The sequence below is a fragment of the Desmodus rotundus genome, chromosome 2 (genome assembly GCF_022682495.2).
Source record: "Desmodus rotundus isolate HL8 chromosome 2, HLdesRot8A.1, whole genome shotgun sequence".
Taxonomy (NCBI): Eukaryota; Metazoa; Chordata; class Mammalia; order Chiroptera; family Phyllostomidae; genus Desmodus; species Desmodus rotundus.
The window spans coordinates 99051070-99066324 of record NC_071388.1 but is presented as its reverse complement, the minus strand read 5'-3'; the positions used below and the strand labels follow the sequence as shown (position 1 = coordinate 99066324).

Genomic DNA, 15255 nt, shown 5'->3' with positions numbered 1-15255 from the left:
TTGGGCGGCAGCAGGAGAGACTCCCAGCCTCACAGGAGAGGTCGTTGGAGAGACCCACAGGGGCCTAGGGCATGCACAAGCCCACCCACTCAGGAACCAGCACCAGAGGGGCCCAATTTGATTGTGGGAAGCGGAGGGAGTGGCTGAAACCCGGTGGAGAGTGGAGCGGGCGCCATTGCTCCCTCTCGGCCCCTCCCCCACGTACAGCGTCACAGCGCAGTGACCAGTGTTACCCCGCCCCGGGGAACACCTAGGCTCCGCCCCTTAAAGTAACAGACGTACCAAGACACACACACACACACACACACACACACACACACACACACACACACAAAAATGGCCCAAATGACAGAACACTTCAAAGCTCCAGAAAAAATACAACTAAGCGAGGAAGAGATAGCCAACCTATCAGATGCACAGTTCAAAACACTGGTTATCAACATGCACAGGAATTGGTTGAATCTGTTTGAAAACCAGATGAAAAAATGAAGCCTATGCTATGAGAAACAAAGGAAAACGTACACGGAACCAATAGTGATGTGAAGGAAACCGGGACTCAAATCAACGGTATGGGCCAGAAGGAAGAAAGAAACATCCAACCAGAAAAGAATGAAGACACAAGAATTACGAAAAATGAGGAGAGGCTTAGGAACCTCCAGGACACCTTGAAACGTTCCAATATCCGAACTATAGGGGTGCCAGAAGGAGAAGAGGAAGAACAAAAAATTGAAAACTTATTGAAGGAGAACTTCCCTAATCTGGCAAAAGAAACAGACTTCCAGAAAGTCCAGGAAGCTCAGAGAGTCCCAAAGAAGCTGGATTCAAGGAGGAACACACCAAGGCACATCATAATTACATTACCCAAGATGAAACGCAAGGACCTACATCCAAGATTACTGTATCCAGCAAAGCTATCATTAAAATGGAAGGGAAGATAAAGTGCTCCTCAGATAAGGTCAAGTTAAAGAAGTTCATCATCACCAAGCCCTTATTATATGAAATGTTAAAGGGACTTACCTAATAAAAAGAAGATCAAAAATAGGAACAGTAAAAATGACAGCAGACTCACAGTTATTAACGACCACACCTAAAACAAAAACAAGAGCAAACTAGGCAAACAACTAGAACAGGAATAGAACCATAGAGATGGAGATCACATGGAGGGTTGTCAATAGGGGAGTGGGAGGGGGAGAGAGGGGGGAAAGGTACAGAGAATAAGTAGCATAGATGATAGGTGGAAAATAGACAGGGGGAGGGTAAGAATAGTGTAGGAAATGTAGAAGCCAAAGAACTTATAAGTATGACCTATGGACATGAACTATAGGGGGGGAATGTGGGAGGGAGGGGGTGGGCAGGATGGAGTGGAGTGGGGGCGGGGAACTGGGACAACTGCAATAGCATAATCAATAAATATATTTTTAAAAAAAACCTGTGGTACACTTACACAATGGAATACAATATAAAAGAAAATTCCTAACTTTTGCAACAGCTTGGATGGAACTGGAGACTATTATGCTAAGTGAAATAAGCCAGTCAGTGAAAGACAAACATCATATGGTTTCACTTATAACTGGAATCTAATAAGTAAAGTAAATTAATGAGAAAAACAGAACCAGAGACATGGAAACATGAACAGACTGACAGCTGTAAGAAGGGAGGTGTGAGGACTGGTATGAGCAGGGGAATGGTGGAGGGAAGAGGAAGGGATTAGTGAAAGAACATACATGAATGACCCATGGACATGGACAATGGAATGGAGACTGACTCAGGGAGTGACATAGGCTGAGTGGAGGGGACAAAAGGTAAAAAAACTGGGACAACTGTAAACAGAATAAATAGTTTAAAAAATTTTTTTAAATAAATAAAATCTTTAAAAAATGTATGAATAGCCCTGGCTGGTATAGCTGAGTGATTGAGCATGGACTGTGAACCAAAGGGTCATCGGTTCAATTCCCAGTCAGGGCACATGTCTGGGTTGTGGGCCAGGTCCCCCCAGTGGGCGCCATGTGAGAGGCAACCATACATTGATATTTCTCTCCCTCTCTGGCTCCCTCCCTTCCTCTCTCTTTAAAAATAAATAAATAAAACCTTAAAATTAAAAAAAGAATTTCTTAAAAAAAATGTACGTATATACTTGCTTCCTTTTATGTTCCTTTTTTTGTATTGGAACATTATCAATGTTTATTTAATTATTTTTTTACTTTTTTAACTTTATTTTTATCATTCACACTATTACAGATGTCCCCCTTTTTTCCCCTCTTTGCCCCCTTTTGTTATTACAATTGCTGGATGTTAACAAATGTTTTAGCTATTGCCAACCTCATAAATGAAAAACTCTCTCTTAATCTTAAAATTGTATTTTAAACCAACAGTGAGTTTGATGAATTTCTTATATACAGGGTACAGCAACAGTAGATTTACAGTTGTTCATGTGAAAAATAATACAGTAATTGATAAATAATAAGAATAGACTGTTTTGCACACTCAATACTGTAAACCTTCTTTTGCCTCACTATGTTTTTATTGACCATTGTATATTTTATGTTGTGAGACAGACTTAAGTCCATATAGAAATTCTGCATGTGATAAAACTGGCTTTTCATATCTGGGAAAGAAATGATGTCTTATTCGATGAATGATATTGATATATACTCTATCAATACCATATTTATTGATTCTCTATCAATACTATTTATTGTGACTGTTGGGGTGGATGGAAGTTTGGATTCTTATTCCTTAGAGTAAAATTCCAGATAGCTCAAAGATGTAAAGGTAAATGTTAAACCACAGAAACACTGATACAAGTTTCAGACATCTAGATATGTATCTGAAAACATGATTCAACCACAGGAGGAGACACTGGCAGAGAAGGGTCAAGAAAATATTTAAAAGAAGACTGTCAAAGGGACAGGGTACACAAACATCTCAGTGGAAATTCTCATACAAAGTTAGATCTTATGCTTGGATAATGTTAACTTATCCTCTATGATACAATGCTTCAATACACTGTTTTTATTACAGTTTCTGCTAAAAAACTGACACATAGAGGAACTTCTGTATTCTTGAAATTATTGTTGAAAATACTGTATTATTTAATATTCCCTAGAACAGGTTCCATATGATGAACTACTTTTAGAATTTATTAGCAGAAAAGAGTCTAATTCTTTGGAACCTGTCTCTTAGATAATACAAAATAGGCTGCTTAGGTCTTCATTTTTGCCTTAGTGACTAGGGAACTCAGATCTAAATTTCATGTTTTATTAACTAACAAATTTGCTTCCTCTTTCCCTTTAATACCATGTTCTTCTTTTCCAGTATTTTACTGTATATGTGTATATTAATGATACCATGATTAAAATCCATTTTGGAAGCAGATGTGATAAAATAAAATTCAAGATTCCTTTTAACAATAAGGGTTCTGAGCTTTATCTTCCTTACCGCTAGTAAAGGGAACACATATATTAGGGAACTAATACTCTACTGGGCCTAGAAGGGAGCAAGTGGAATAGGACTATGTAAGTTATGAAGGAAAAGTGTAGAAGCAAATATATTTTGGTGAACAGGGTCTTACTTCTACCACAATTAACTATAACACTAACACCTGAACTACAGCTAAGAAAAAAAAATGGAGAATTAAATTTCCTTACTTTCAAAAGGACTGTGCCTCCCTAGAAACACCTTCCTGCTGAGAAGTGAGCAGCAATTCAGAAGAACTTGCTTGCTGCTTCGGTTTACTATTATCTCCTCACTTCACTACTGTTTTGGTGACATCTTAGACATCTACAGTCTGGCTATGAATAAAGAACTTCGAAAGGAGATGCTGTGAAGAACTGAATTTCAATCATCACAACTGTCAAAAAGAAGAAAACTCCAGTTATATACATCTAAATACTTTCCCCCTGAATAAGAATATAAGAATTCTCTTATATAGATACATAATTACACAATACCCTAAATCATAAACTACGCTCTTCTCCCTGCAAGAAAACCCATAATAATAAAATAAATACTTTGCTCTCAATAAAACTTTATAGTTAGTTCCCTTGTTAATTAAAATGAAAGTTTTTACTTATTTTTAATCATTCCTTATAAAGGAACATTATATATACCTAGATTTTACCTCTTTCAATATCATCCATTGAAGATGTTGGGGACATCTTATCTTCGGATGGAGAATGTTTTACAAGATTGGGGGTCCTTGTTAAATTCCGCATTTGTTGCTGCTGATGCTCTACACGAGACTGCATTTTACTGCTTCCTTCAACCCTGCAATTAAAAACATCAAAGGTCAAAACAGTTACAATGGCAATGTAATAACAATTTCAACTTACAAAGTTACTAAAATTAACCACTTATTCCTTTCCCTAGACATCTTTAAATGGTATTCAAGAATTAAAACATTAATTTAATCCATTATTTAACAAATGTTTATGGATTCCTGCTACTTATGCATGGCATATACACACTTCCATTAAGGGGTACAAATGTGAATAAAAACAAAATTACTGCTCAAAATTAAAGACATAAAACCTACACAAATGGCCCTGGCTCAGTTGGTTGGAGTGTTGTCCCATACCACCGAAAGGTTGCAGGTTTGATTCCTGGTCAGGGCTCAAAGGAGAAGGCAACCAATTGATGTTTCTCTCTCACATCAGTATCTCTCTCTCTCCCCGCCCCCGGCCCCCCTCCTTTCCCCTGTCTCAAAAAGCAATGAAAAATGTCCTTGGGTAAGGATAAAAAAAAAAACAACATATACAAATGCCTAAAATAAAATATGCCTTAGTGTATAGTAGGTACAAATGTATTCCCTAAATTATAAAATTATCATTTCTGCAAAATTAAATCACTTTCACATTTTTCATTCATAACATTAAGGCACATTACTAAAGCAGATTGATTTACTTTCTTTCAATTCTTTTAAGGCTATATAATACAATTATGCTTGATTTCTGCCTCTCCTATTTCCAGTCACCACATCCTGTCAGTTCATCCTTAACAAAGTATTTAGCACCTCACTTTTCTCTTCATTCCTTTTCTCAAAACTGTGGTTTATGCATTTTTGCTGGCACTATAGTTTCATTATACTCAGTTTGGTTAATTAGTGGTTCGAAACAAAAATATTTTTAATTAAAAAAATTTACTCCCTAGTTAAAAATATTTTAATACTGTCAATGGAGCCCTTAAGACAATGTCCTAAGTTCATAGTTAATATTGAAGGCATTAGCTTCAACCCACCTTTATGACCTTACTTCTAAGCCACTATCAACCACACTCCTCACTTTCCAATACTTACTTATATGCAGGCACAGAGACAAATCTCTACTCTATTCACACAGGTCTTATTCATTGGCCCCAAATAAGTCAGATATATATACCTACCTTCAAACCTTGCTTACATCCTCATTAAATCAGTTGTCTTCAAACTTTCCTACCAATAAAAATCACCTGGAGGGAGAGGGTAATGAAAAATAGCTTCCCAGGCTACTTCCTAATCTGAAATTTGATATGAAAACTCATTTTTATAAGCACTAAAGGTAAATCTTATCAAATATGTTTGGGGTGGAAAAAGTCCTAATTCTAACCTTCTCTCAAGTTGTATCAATAAGGGCTCCCTGAATGCTCCAACCAACCATAACTTTTCCCTTTCTTTAATTCCTAGAGCAATTTTCGTCTATACTATTTGCATGACTTTTAGAACAAGTCCCTTATATTACATGGTAATTAAGGCACCCACCTGGTTCCAAAAAAGGATATGAGATGGCTATATTCTCTTATTGACCTTTCTAATAAAATAATATTAATCCAATTTAAAAATGCAGAAGTTTCAATACTTATATAGAGAACTTACTTTACATATTTTCTAGGTTTCAATAAGTTTTTACTAATCAAGATGAAATTATGCTGAAGACTATATAACGGCTCTTTTCAGTTCAGTTCTATATAAGCATCTACAATAACTAAGGTATATGTATATACATGCATAGAAAATATTCAGAACAAAACAAGCTTTTATATATCAAAAAGAAAAATCCTAGAAACTTTTGGCTAAGGTTTTCCACCAAATTTAAACTTGGAAAAAGGTTAAAACATTTTTGTACCACACAGCAATAACCCTTATATAATAATGTGACTTAATCAAATAATTTTTTTCACTGACATTTCCTTAGCAATTTACGTGCTGATAAAATAATTTTTGTTAACCACATACCTTGTTTTTTTTACAGTGATGTTGCTACTGAGTTTTTCTAGTCGACATTCTCCAGTATCATGGTTAATTATCAAAATGCATTCTTTTAAGTAAGGTTTCTTTGAACCTTTGAAAACAGTTACTGGCGGAGTTGATCCCTGTTTAAAAAGTTAATTATCATTACTTAAAATTTATCATATTAGTTCAGTTGGGAGGGACTTTGAGATCTGTGTTTCTCAATCTATGTTATACTTCAAGTCACCTAACAACCTAAATTTAGTGAAAAGTCAGAGATCAAGAGAGGCTAGATCTTAAAGCTGCTATCCTTGAGGAAAGGGCATAGAGGAAGTACTTTCCCTCAGACAGTAAAGATTTGTTTCATTTGTCTACAACTGGCAATTGGGATTCTATTCTAATACAACCAATATATTTTACAGATAAGGTAGTAGAAGCCCTAAATTATATTTCCTATCCCTCTTCTTCATACGTTTAGCTTTTTAAGTATTTTCTTAGAGTGGTGCTCCCCTATGCAGATTAAGGAAAATGAATGGATCAAGGAATACTTGTTACACTAAACCCACAGATTAATTTTAGCATCATTAAAAGTGGGACAACCAGACATTATATGCTTCATGATATGATAAAAAAAGAAAGTATGCAGCATCACCTATGAAGTATTCTTGCTAAAAACAAACAAAAACAAAAAAAACCCACAAAGAATCTGACTCTCATCGAGCCTTTAAATAAACCACCAGTTTATAGGAAATATGGGGAATAAAGGGGCAAAATAAATAATACCAGACACAAGTAATTTGAACCAAGAACATGAGTATATTCTCTAAGACAAATAACCAGTTTTCTCTAACAAACTCATAGAATATAAAGGGGAAGGGACTTTTTCAGAATAAAAGAGACTTAAAGAACATAATGTCAAAATATTATAGGAATCTTATTTGGGTTCCTAGGGGAAAAACATTGTTGAGACCATCATGAGAATGTGAGTATGGACCAGGCATTATAATTAATTCTGCTTCATGGGATAAGAGCATGGTAACTTAGGTTTAAAAAAACATCCTTGTCTGTTAGACATGCATACATTAGCACTTATGAAATGGCATAAAATTGGGGAATGCTTTAAGTTATTTTAGGAAAAAAGTGGTAGGAGAATTTGTAAAAAATAGCAAAATAATAATTATTGAAGCTTGATGATAAACCATATGGGAGTTCATTATATTATTCCCTAATAAAGTTAAGGAAACCTAGATCATTATAGACAACCTACATCTACATACGTTTCTCCTCCATCCTATAGTCTGCATTCCTCAATCCTGAAGGAATTTTATGTTTCTCATTCTCAAACTTTATTCCAATTTATGTATCCCTAAACAATAAAGTGTTACATTTGCTTGAACTTTATAAAAGTGCATTAAATTTTTAAAGTACTGATTATAATAATTTTGTCAAGTACAACAGTAATATCAGATCAGGTTAAAAAAAGGGTGACTTCTAAAAAGACTAAAAGGTATATCATATTTTAATATGTCATTTTAATTTCATTAGAGATTTAGTATGTGACCACAAGGAGTAGTAGTATGAGATAAATTTGGTGAATAAGGATATCATAAATGGAGGTAGATTAGAGACTTCTGAGAGGCAGGAAGAGAAAAATGGTAAAACCAAAAGAAAAGGTTTTTCACCTCATATCTAAGACTAAAATCAAGCATGCATCGCACACTGACGAGGACATGTTTGGAGTGGAGTAGAAGAGTGAGATGTGGTGCCCTTGGGTGAAGCACTGGTGAAGAAGCACGGCCATGACAAAACAAACTGGGCCTATCTGAGCATAAGCATATTCTTCAAATGTCCTAGCCGAAAACAAGTGACTATGATACTCCAAAATAGTAACCCAAAGACTCCAAATTACAGTTGACAAGAGATTCATGCAATATATTCTTCTTAAATATATTTATATTATTACTTAGAATAGATCTTAAAATTACAATACTTTATTGTACTCTAAGTTACTGAAGAATAAAGATTGGATCATAAATATTTTTTATTGCTCTTACCACCTAAGCCACCAAACCCTTCACAAATACTCAATGAATGTTGAAAACAAACAATATGAACACTTTTTATCATAATTAACAAGTTAAATAAGACTCCTATAATTTCTATACCTGCTTTTTACACTTTGAACAAGTTTTTAAAAATTAAACTTTTTTCTCATGAAATTGAGCATCATTCTTTTATTAACTTTAACTTTTGCCCAGTATCTTATTTCATACCTCAAGAAAAGGGTATAAAAGATTTAAAGTACCAGGAAACCCCTAAGCATATGAACTATCCTTGCCTCTAAATAACCACTGAATATATCCTATCATGTTTACTGATGTTACCCAACTTAGAACCCAATCAGCGTCTCACCTAAAGTACTGTTATCTTCCTCTACACTCTCCTTCCAGTTTTGTTTCTCCCATCCGCTGACAGGCAAATGGGATCATGCCTAATTATAAATACCAGGAAAGGAAAGTAATCACTAATAGAATGGAATAGTACTAGTACAATAGTATTTCCAAAGTAGCATGAGAGAAAAAAAGAAAAAAGCAAGAAAGAAGAGATGCCTAAAACTGAACAAAGAACAAAAAGGAAATAAAGTAAAATAACCAATAAACCTCCTACAAAATAATAGAAATAAAAATCAAGTATGTCAACTTAAAAAAATGTGGATATAATTCTCCTAATAAAAATAGAATGTGTCAAAGTGGGTTTAAAAATGAAACAATATTCTGTTAACAAAAGATATAATTAAAACAAAATGTCAGCTAAATAAAAGAGACACTAAGATTCCATGAAAGGGTGAACAGAAAGCAAAGGTGGCAATGTTAATATTAGACAAGGTGGTATTTAAGTTTAATGTCACCAAAACAGGATAAAAAGTGTTGATTATATAATGATAAAAGATATAATCCATTTAAAAATATAAGCCCTGGCCAGTAGCTCATTTGGATAGAGCATCGTCTCAATATGTCAAGCTTGTGGGTTCAATCCCTAACCAGAGCACATACAAGAATCGACCAATGAGTGCACAAATAAGTGGAACAACAAAATTGATGTTTCACTCTCTCTCTCTCTCAATAAAAATATAACTGTAACAGGCTGTTAAAATAAGATTCTGGTATTAAAATAGGCTGAAGTCCCCAGAATATGGTAGGCTATTTCCCCACATGAGCTAAGTAAACTTAATGAAAGGAATCGGAGTTGGTTCATCCCGCTCTGCTCAGGAGGGTCATATAGTGGCATAATAGCCCACCAGACATACAGAACTCTCACAGGTCCAGGGTTTGAGGGATAAAGTCATAAGCAATTATTAGAGATGCCTTTTCTGCATAATAGGAATTGTAGTTGGAAGTTTCCAGTGGGCCATTTCAATGAGGCCCACAAAAGTCCCCTACAAGATAGTCAGCACTAAAAATATGCCATAGTTGGACTGCACCAATGACAAATTATAATAGTCAAGTAAGTCTATTACTTTCAAAATTCAACATTTTGAAATGACAGGTGGTAATTTTACCAATTCTCTTTCATTCTAGCTGTCTAAGAGTTACAGGATAAAGTTCAAACACTTATACATTACCCAAGAGTCCTTTATTATCTGATTCCTAAATACCTTTCTAACCCCACTATGTCCTCACCTTTCTCACCTAGCCACAGTGGCTTATATGTAGTTCTTCAAATGTAACAGATTCTTTTCTTGCTTTATCTTAGCCCGTATTTTCTTCTCTCTGCCTAAAATGTCCTTCCCTCTTTCTTTCACCTAGGCAACTTCAACTCTCTTTCAAAATAAGAGTATACAGTATTTTCTTTCTATGTTAAAGTTACAGTTTTGGTTTTTCTTTTCAGAGATCAAGTCAGTATAAAAGAAAAAAGAAAGAAACTTAAGCTGAATGCTAAGAAATTTGTAACTCAAGGACTGAGAAAACTAGAGCATATAACAAAGAATTTGTATAATTATGTAAATAGTGTTACTTGGATAAATCTGGAAATTTAAAAAGTGGTCAAAATTTAAAATGTTTGGTTAAGGCCTCCCTGACCTTAGTCTCTTTCTTTTCTACCCTATTCCCTAAACTAATGGTAAAATCACTCAAAAAGCACAAATTTATTCATCTCAGCTCTCTGCTTAAAAATCTCTGATAGTTCTCTAATACCTAGATAAAGTCCAAATATTATACCACAACATAAAAGATTCTTCACAATCTAATACCAACCTACATTTCTGGATTCTACTCCTATAGTTATATTCATTACTCTGTAATGTACTACATTAATTCACTTATTCCACAAACTTACTGCTCTTTCACCAGTAGTCTTTCACATACTATTTCTTCTGCCCAGAAAATTCTACTCTTTCTACCTGATGATATTTGACTTGTCCTTTAAGGCTCAGCTCAAACAGCATCTTTATTGGAAGCTTTCTAAGATTCCACAAGATAGAGTATTTGATTCCACGTATGAGCTTGCACAGAATTTTGTACATGCTCTAACTTATAATACTACATGTTTACATGTCTATCTGCTTTTACAGATTAGGACTAGAAGGCAGGGGATATGTATTATTCCTAACTTGGAATATACAATCTGACTTATAGAAGTAATTTAAAAAATACTCATTTAGACATCCAATTATATCAAATTATTTGATATAACTGTTGCAACTTTTAAAATGGATTAAGACTTCCAGTCAAGATAGAGGCATAGGCAGACCTGGCTCTCTCTTTGCACAACCACATCAAAATTACAACTAAAATATAGAACAACCATAACTCAGGAACGTCAGAAATTGAGCTGAATGGAAGTCTGACAACTATGGATTAAAGAAACTTCATCCATCCAGACTGGTAGGAGGGGTGCAGACACAGAACGGGCTGGTCCCATACCCACATGTGGTAGATAAAAATTCCAGAGAGATAGCTCAGGAGCAAATCCCAGCCCCACACCAGGACCATGAGCCCAGGGTCCCAGTGCCAAGAAGATGAGAATAATATGAAAAAATAATGGAAGAAATCTTCCCTAATTTGATGAAGGAAATTTGGTGCAAGTCCAGGAAACACAGAGTTCCAATTATGATGGATCAAAGAGGCCTACTCCGAGACACATCATAATTAAAAGGCCAAAGATTAAAGATAAAGAGAGACTCTTAAAAGCAGCAAGAGAAAAGAAGTTACTTTCCACATGATTGCCAGATGGGAGAGGGGGAGGGAGAGAGAGGGTGAAGAGGTGAGGGGATAAAGAAGTATAAATAAGTAGTTACAGAGTAGCCATGGGTACGTACAGTACAGTATAGGATATGGAGTAGCCAAAGAACTTATACACATGACTCATGGACGTGAACAATGGTAGGAGGTTTGCCTGAGGGAGTAAGGGGCACTGTGTAGAGGAGGACAAAAGGGAAAGAATTAGGACAGCTGTAATAGCAGTCAATAAAATGTAATTAAAAATAGATTAAAATATTTTTAGATTGTTTTACCTAAAATAAAGGGTTTTTTTTCTTCTCTGTGTGTATTAATTACTTTAACTATTACTACATGAGTTGTGTAATTATTTTATTTAAATTTAGTGGAAATCTTACAAAAATATCCCTTTAGTCTAAATATATAGAAATACTCACTTCTATATTTGGCAGAGTTATTGTCACCTGTTCACCTTTGCCAACCTCAAGTTCTCCTTCACAAGAAGTATCAACAGAAGCAGGTTTGAAGTCATCTAAAACCAGATACAGACACAGACTTTTATAAGATGGAACAACAGCTGAATATCTGGACATCAAAAATATGAGCATGTTTCAGAGTGATAAATTATTTTTCAACAACCAGTACTTAAAATGGCTTAAAGGAATCTTTATATTACAAACACACAAACAAAATCTAGCTTATTCTTATATGTATAATTCTGAGAAAAAAAGAAATAGCTATACTCTAAAACAGTATTCTTCAAACCATGCTCCCCGGAATCCTGTTTATATCAATATGAACTAGACTACACTGTTCCAATGCTAAAAACTAAGTAACGTCAGTGTTTTCACAATGGGCTAAAGATGAAATTAGTCAAATCTTTTCAATTTTAGTCCTTTTTCTCCCATAATTTCTTTTAAGCCATCACAGGTGCCTACTACTACTTGTTTGCTGTCCTAGCAGAATGCAAAATGAATTAATACATGGCAAATACATATTCAGGGGGAAACTTAAGAAAAAGCATTCTTATTTAGTTTCACAGCTTGAGTTTTTCACAGACACATACACCACTATGAGATGTATAAATTTAACCATATCTGCCACTTCAGAAGAACTTCAAATAGTTTTCATATTGAATTAAATTGTAATTCAAATGATGTCATTAAAATATATCACCCAGAAGGAATTTAGAGTGCTGAGATACTTCACATGCTGAACAAGCTTAAAAACCTCTAAGATATGAAAACCACTTAAAAATAATTCACATAAATATACAGGGTACGGCAGTAGTAAAGCCTGCTTGAGTGTGGTTGGTAGGGTAATAATATGGGTATAATAATTTATCGTTTTAATTTGAACGTTTCACCTAAAATGTCATATGGAGTGCTTGAGTGTGATATTGTTATATTACATAATTCCATGCTTATGATTTTCTAATAAAAAAGGAGCCTTATTTGTGTTGGACCCTGTATTTCAATGACTGATAATTCAGATATAGAATTCTTTGGGTTATATATTTTTTCTAGGTTATCTCTTTATTAAAATATAACATACATGCAAAATAGAACATAAATCATAAGTCTGATGAATTTTCACAAAAGTGGCACGTATATAATCAGCAACCAGATTAAGAAAAAAACAGTATCAGCCCGAGAGGCTCCTTCCAATGACCCTCAACCCCAAGAGATTTATCTTAATAGTAACTGGGAAGCACCAAAAGTAAAAAGTCTGAATCTAAAGTAATAAATATTTATTAGTGAATATTAGGGAGCTATAATAGGCAAACTTGGGAAAGGAGAATCTTCTAAGTGCTCATCAAATCATCATTCTGCCAATAAACAAAGGTTGGCCCTCTTCACAATCAGTTATAGTACCTAACATTTATGTAACACTTACTATATGCCAAGCACCTTGCTTAACACTTCATATTTAATTCTCATAACAACTCTATGAAAAGAAACTAAATCCATTCCTCTATTCCTTAAAACACCAATTCTAAGTATTCTTTATAATATGGTTTATTCTTCATGCTGCTTTAATTCAAACTTAATACTTAATACATACAATAACAGTCCCTTCAAATCTTGATACTTATAGACTTTAAGAAAAAGTTTATAAAACAGTGTAAGCGATAGAGGACTTCCAGTCAAGATGGCAGCACAGGCAGATATGGTTCACCTCTTCGCACAACCACATCAAAATTACAACTATAATATAGAACAACCATCACTCAGAACCATCAGAAATTGAGTTGAATGGAAGTCTGACAACTATAGAATTAAAGAAACCACCTTCATCCAGACTGGTAGGAGGAGTGCAGACGCAGAATGGGCTGGTACCACACCGATGTGTGGTGGATAAAAATTCAAGAGGGATATCTCAGGAGGGAGGAATCCCAGCCCCACACCACGACCACCAGCCCAGGATTCCAGTGCCAAGGAGATAAGTCCCCACAACTCCTGGCTGCCAAACCCAGTGGCAATTGGGTCAGTGGAAGAAACTCCTGTAGCCCCAAGCAGTTCCTTTTAAAGAACCCACAAACAGATTCAGCTACTCAGACTTACTCTTTCTGAGCTCCAGTACTGGGGTAGCAGCTTGAAAGGCACTAGTGGCATACTGAGAGAAACCGAAGTGTCTGACATCAGAGCAAGCAGAGGCCTGTTCCTAAATCCTCCCTGCTCAGAGCTGGCAAGATGGTGCCATATCTGAGACTCCGTCAACCTGGCTAACACTGTTTGAGCTGCCTTGGCGATCCCTACACACTCCACTCCACCCAATTTACGGGTCCACCCAAGCTGCTTTTCCATATGAATGGCAGATCTTGGCTTATGCTCCACAACTGCCTAACTGCTCTCAAACAAGCAAGAGCTGGCCTCAATGAGCCCCAGGCCTGGAACTACCAGCAGCCAGCCTAGATTCACAGCTTGGCTTCACCTGGGAATCTCCATCCCAGCACAAGTAGCAGCCATCTCCTATAGCTTTATAGCTCAGGCTAGGTGGCGTGAGGCAAAACACAGGTCAGGGCTAACCTTGGCCCGAAACACCTAGGAAATCCCAGGTCCAGCGCATCCAGTGGACAGCTACAGACCATGTCTGAGCACCACCACCCTGTCCCATCCCTGCTCAGCTGATCCTCCATGGAGGATGGAGGTTGGTGGTAAGTGGTCACAGCCAATCCTTGCAGCTGACTGGCCTAGGTAAATCCCTCCCATTGATCTGCCAACAGCAACCAAGGTTCAACTACAAGAAGAGGGTTTACTCAGCCCACACTAAAGGTACACCTCAAGTACCCACTTGGGTGTTAGGAGAGGCTGTGCCACTTGACCCTACAAGACACCTACTGCATTAGGACACACTACCAAGACATAGAGTCAAAGAAGTTCTACCTAATACATGGAAACAAACACAGGGAGGCTGACAAAATGAGCAGGCAAAGAAACATGGTCCAAATGAAGGAACAGATCAAAACTCCAGAAAAAGAGCTAAGCAAAATGGAGACAAGCAATCTATCAGACACAGAGTTCAAAACACCGGTTCTAAGGATGTTCATGGAAATTAGTAAGGACAACAGCAGCATAAAAAAAATCCAGTGAGAAAGGAGGCAGGAGCATAAAATGGAGCAAAAACAGCCTCTTCAACAGATGGTGTTAGGAGATCTGGACAGCTACATGCAAAAAAATGAAACTCGATCACCAACTTACGCTATACACAAAAATAAACTCAAGATGGATAAAAGACTTAAATATAAGTCGTAACACCATAAAAGTCATAGAGGGAAACATCGGCAGGAAAATCTCAGACATTCCACGCAGCAACATCCTCAAAGACACATCCCCT

The 15255-nt window shown here is 36.0% G+C and overlaps 1 protein-coding gene across 4 annotated transcripts in view; it reads right to left on the bottom strand.

Annotated features, from left to right (window-relative positions):
• The window catches only part of EAF2 (ELL associated factor 2), a 57779-nt gene that overhangs the window by 31297 nt on the left and 11227 nt on the right, over positions 1-15255 (bottom strand). Inside the window, exons 2-4 of one of the 4 annotated variants that reach the window (XM_024578140.3) lie at positions 11856-11950; positions 6209-6345; positions 4121-4266 (exon numbers count right to left, since the gene is read on the bottom strand). In XM_024578140.3, the coding sequence (XP_024433908.1) occupies positions 4121-4266; positions 6209-6345; positions 11856-11950 (378 nt within the window). Of the gene's footprint in view, positions 1-4120; positions 4267-5379; positions 5399-6208; positions 6346-11855; positions 11951-15255 lie in introns of those variants that run through there. The other 3 variants (XM_053918421.1, XM_053918423.1, XM_045185816.2) reach the window with 3 other exon arrangements.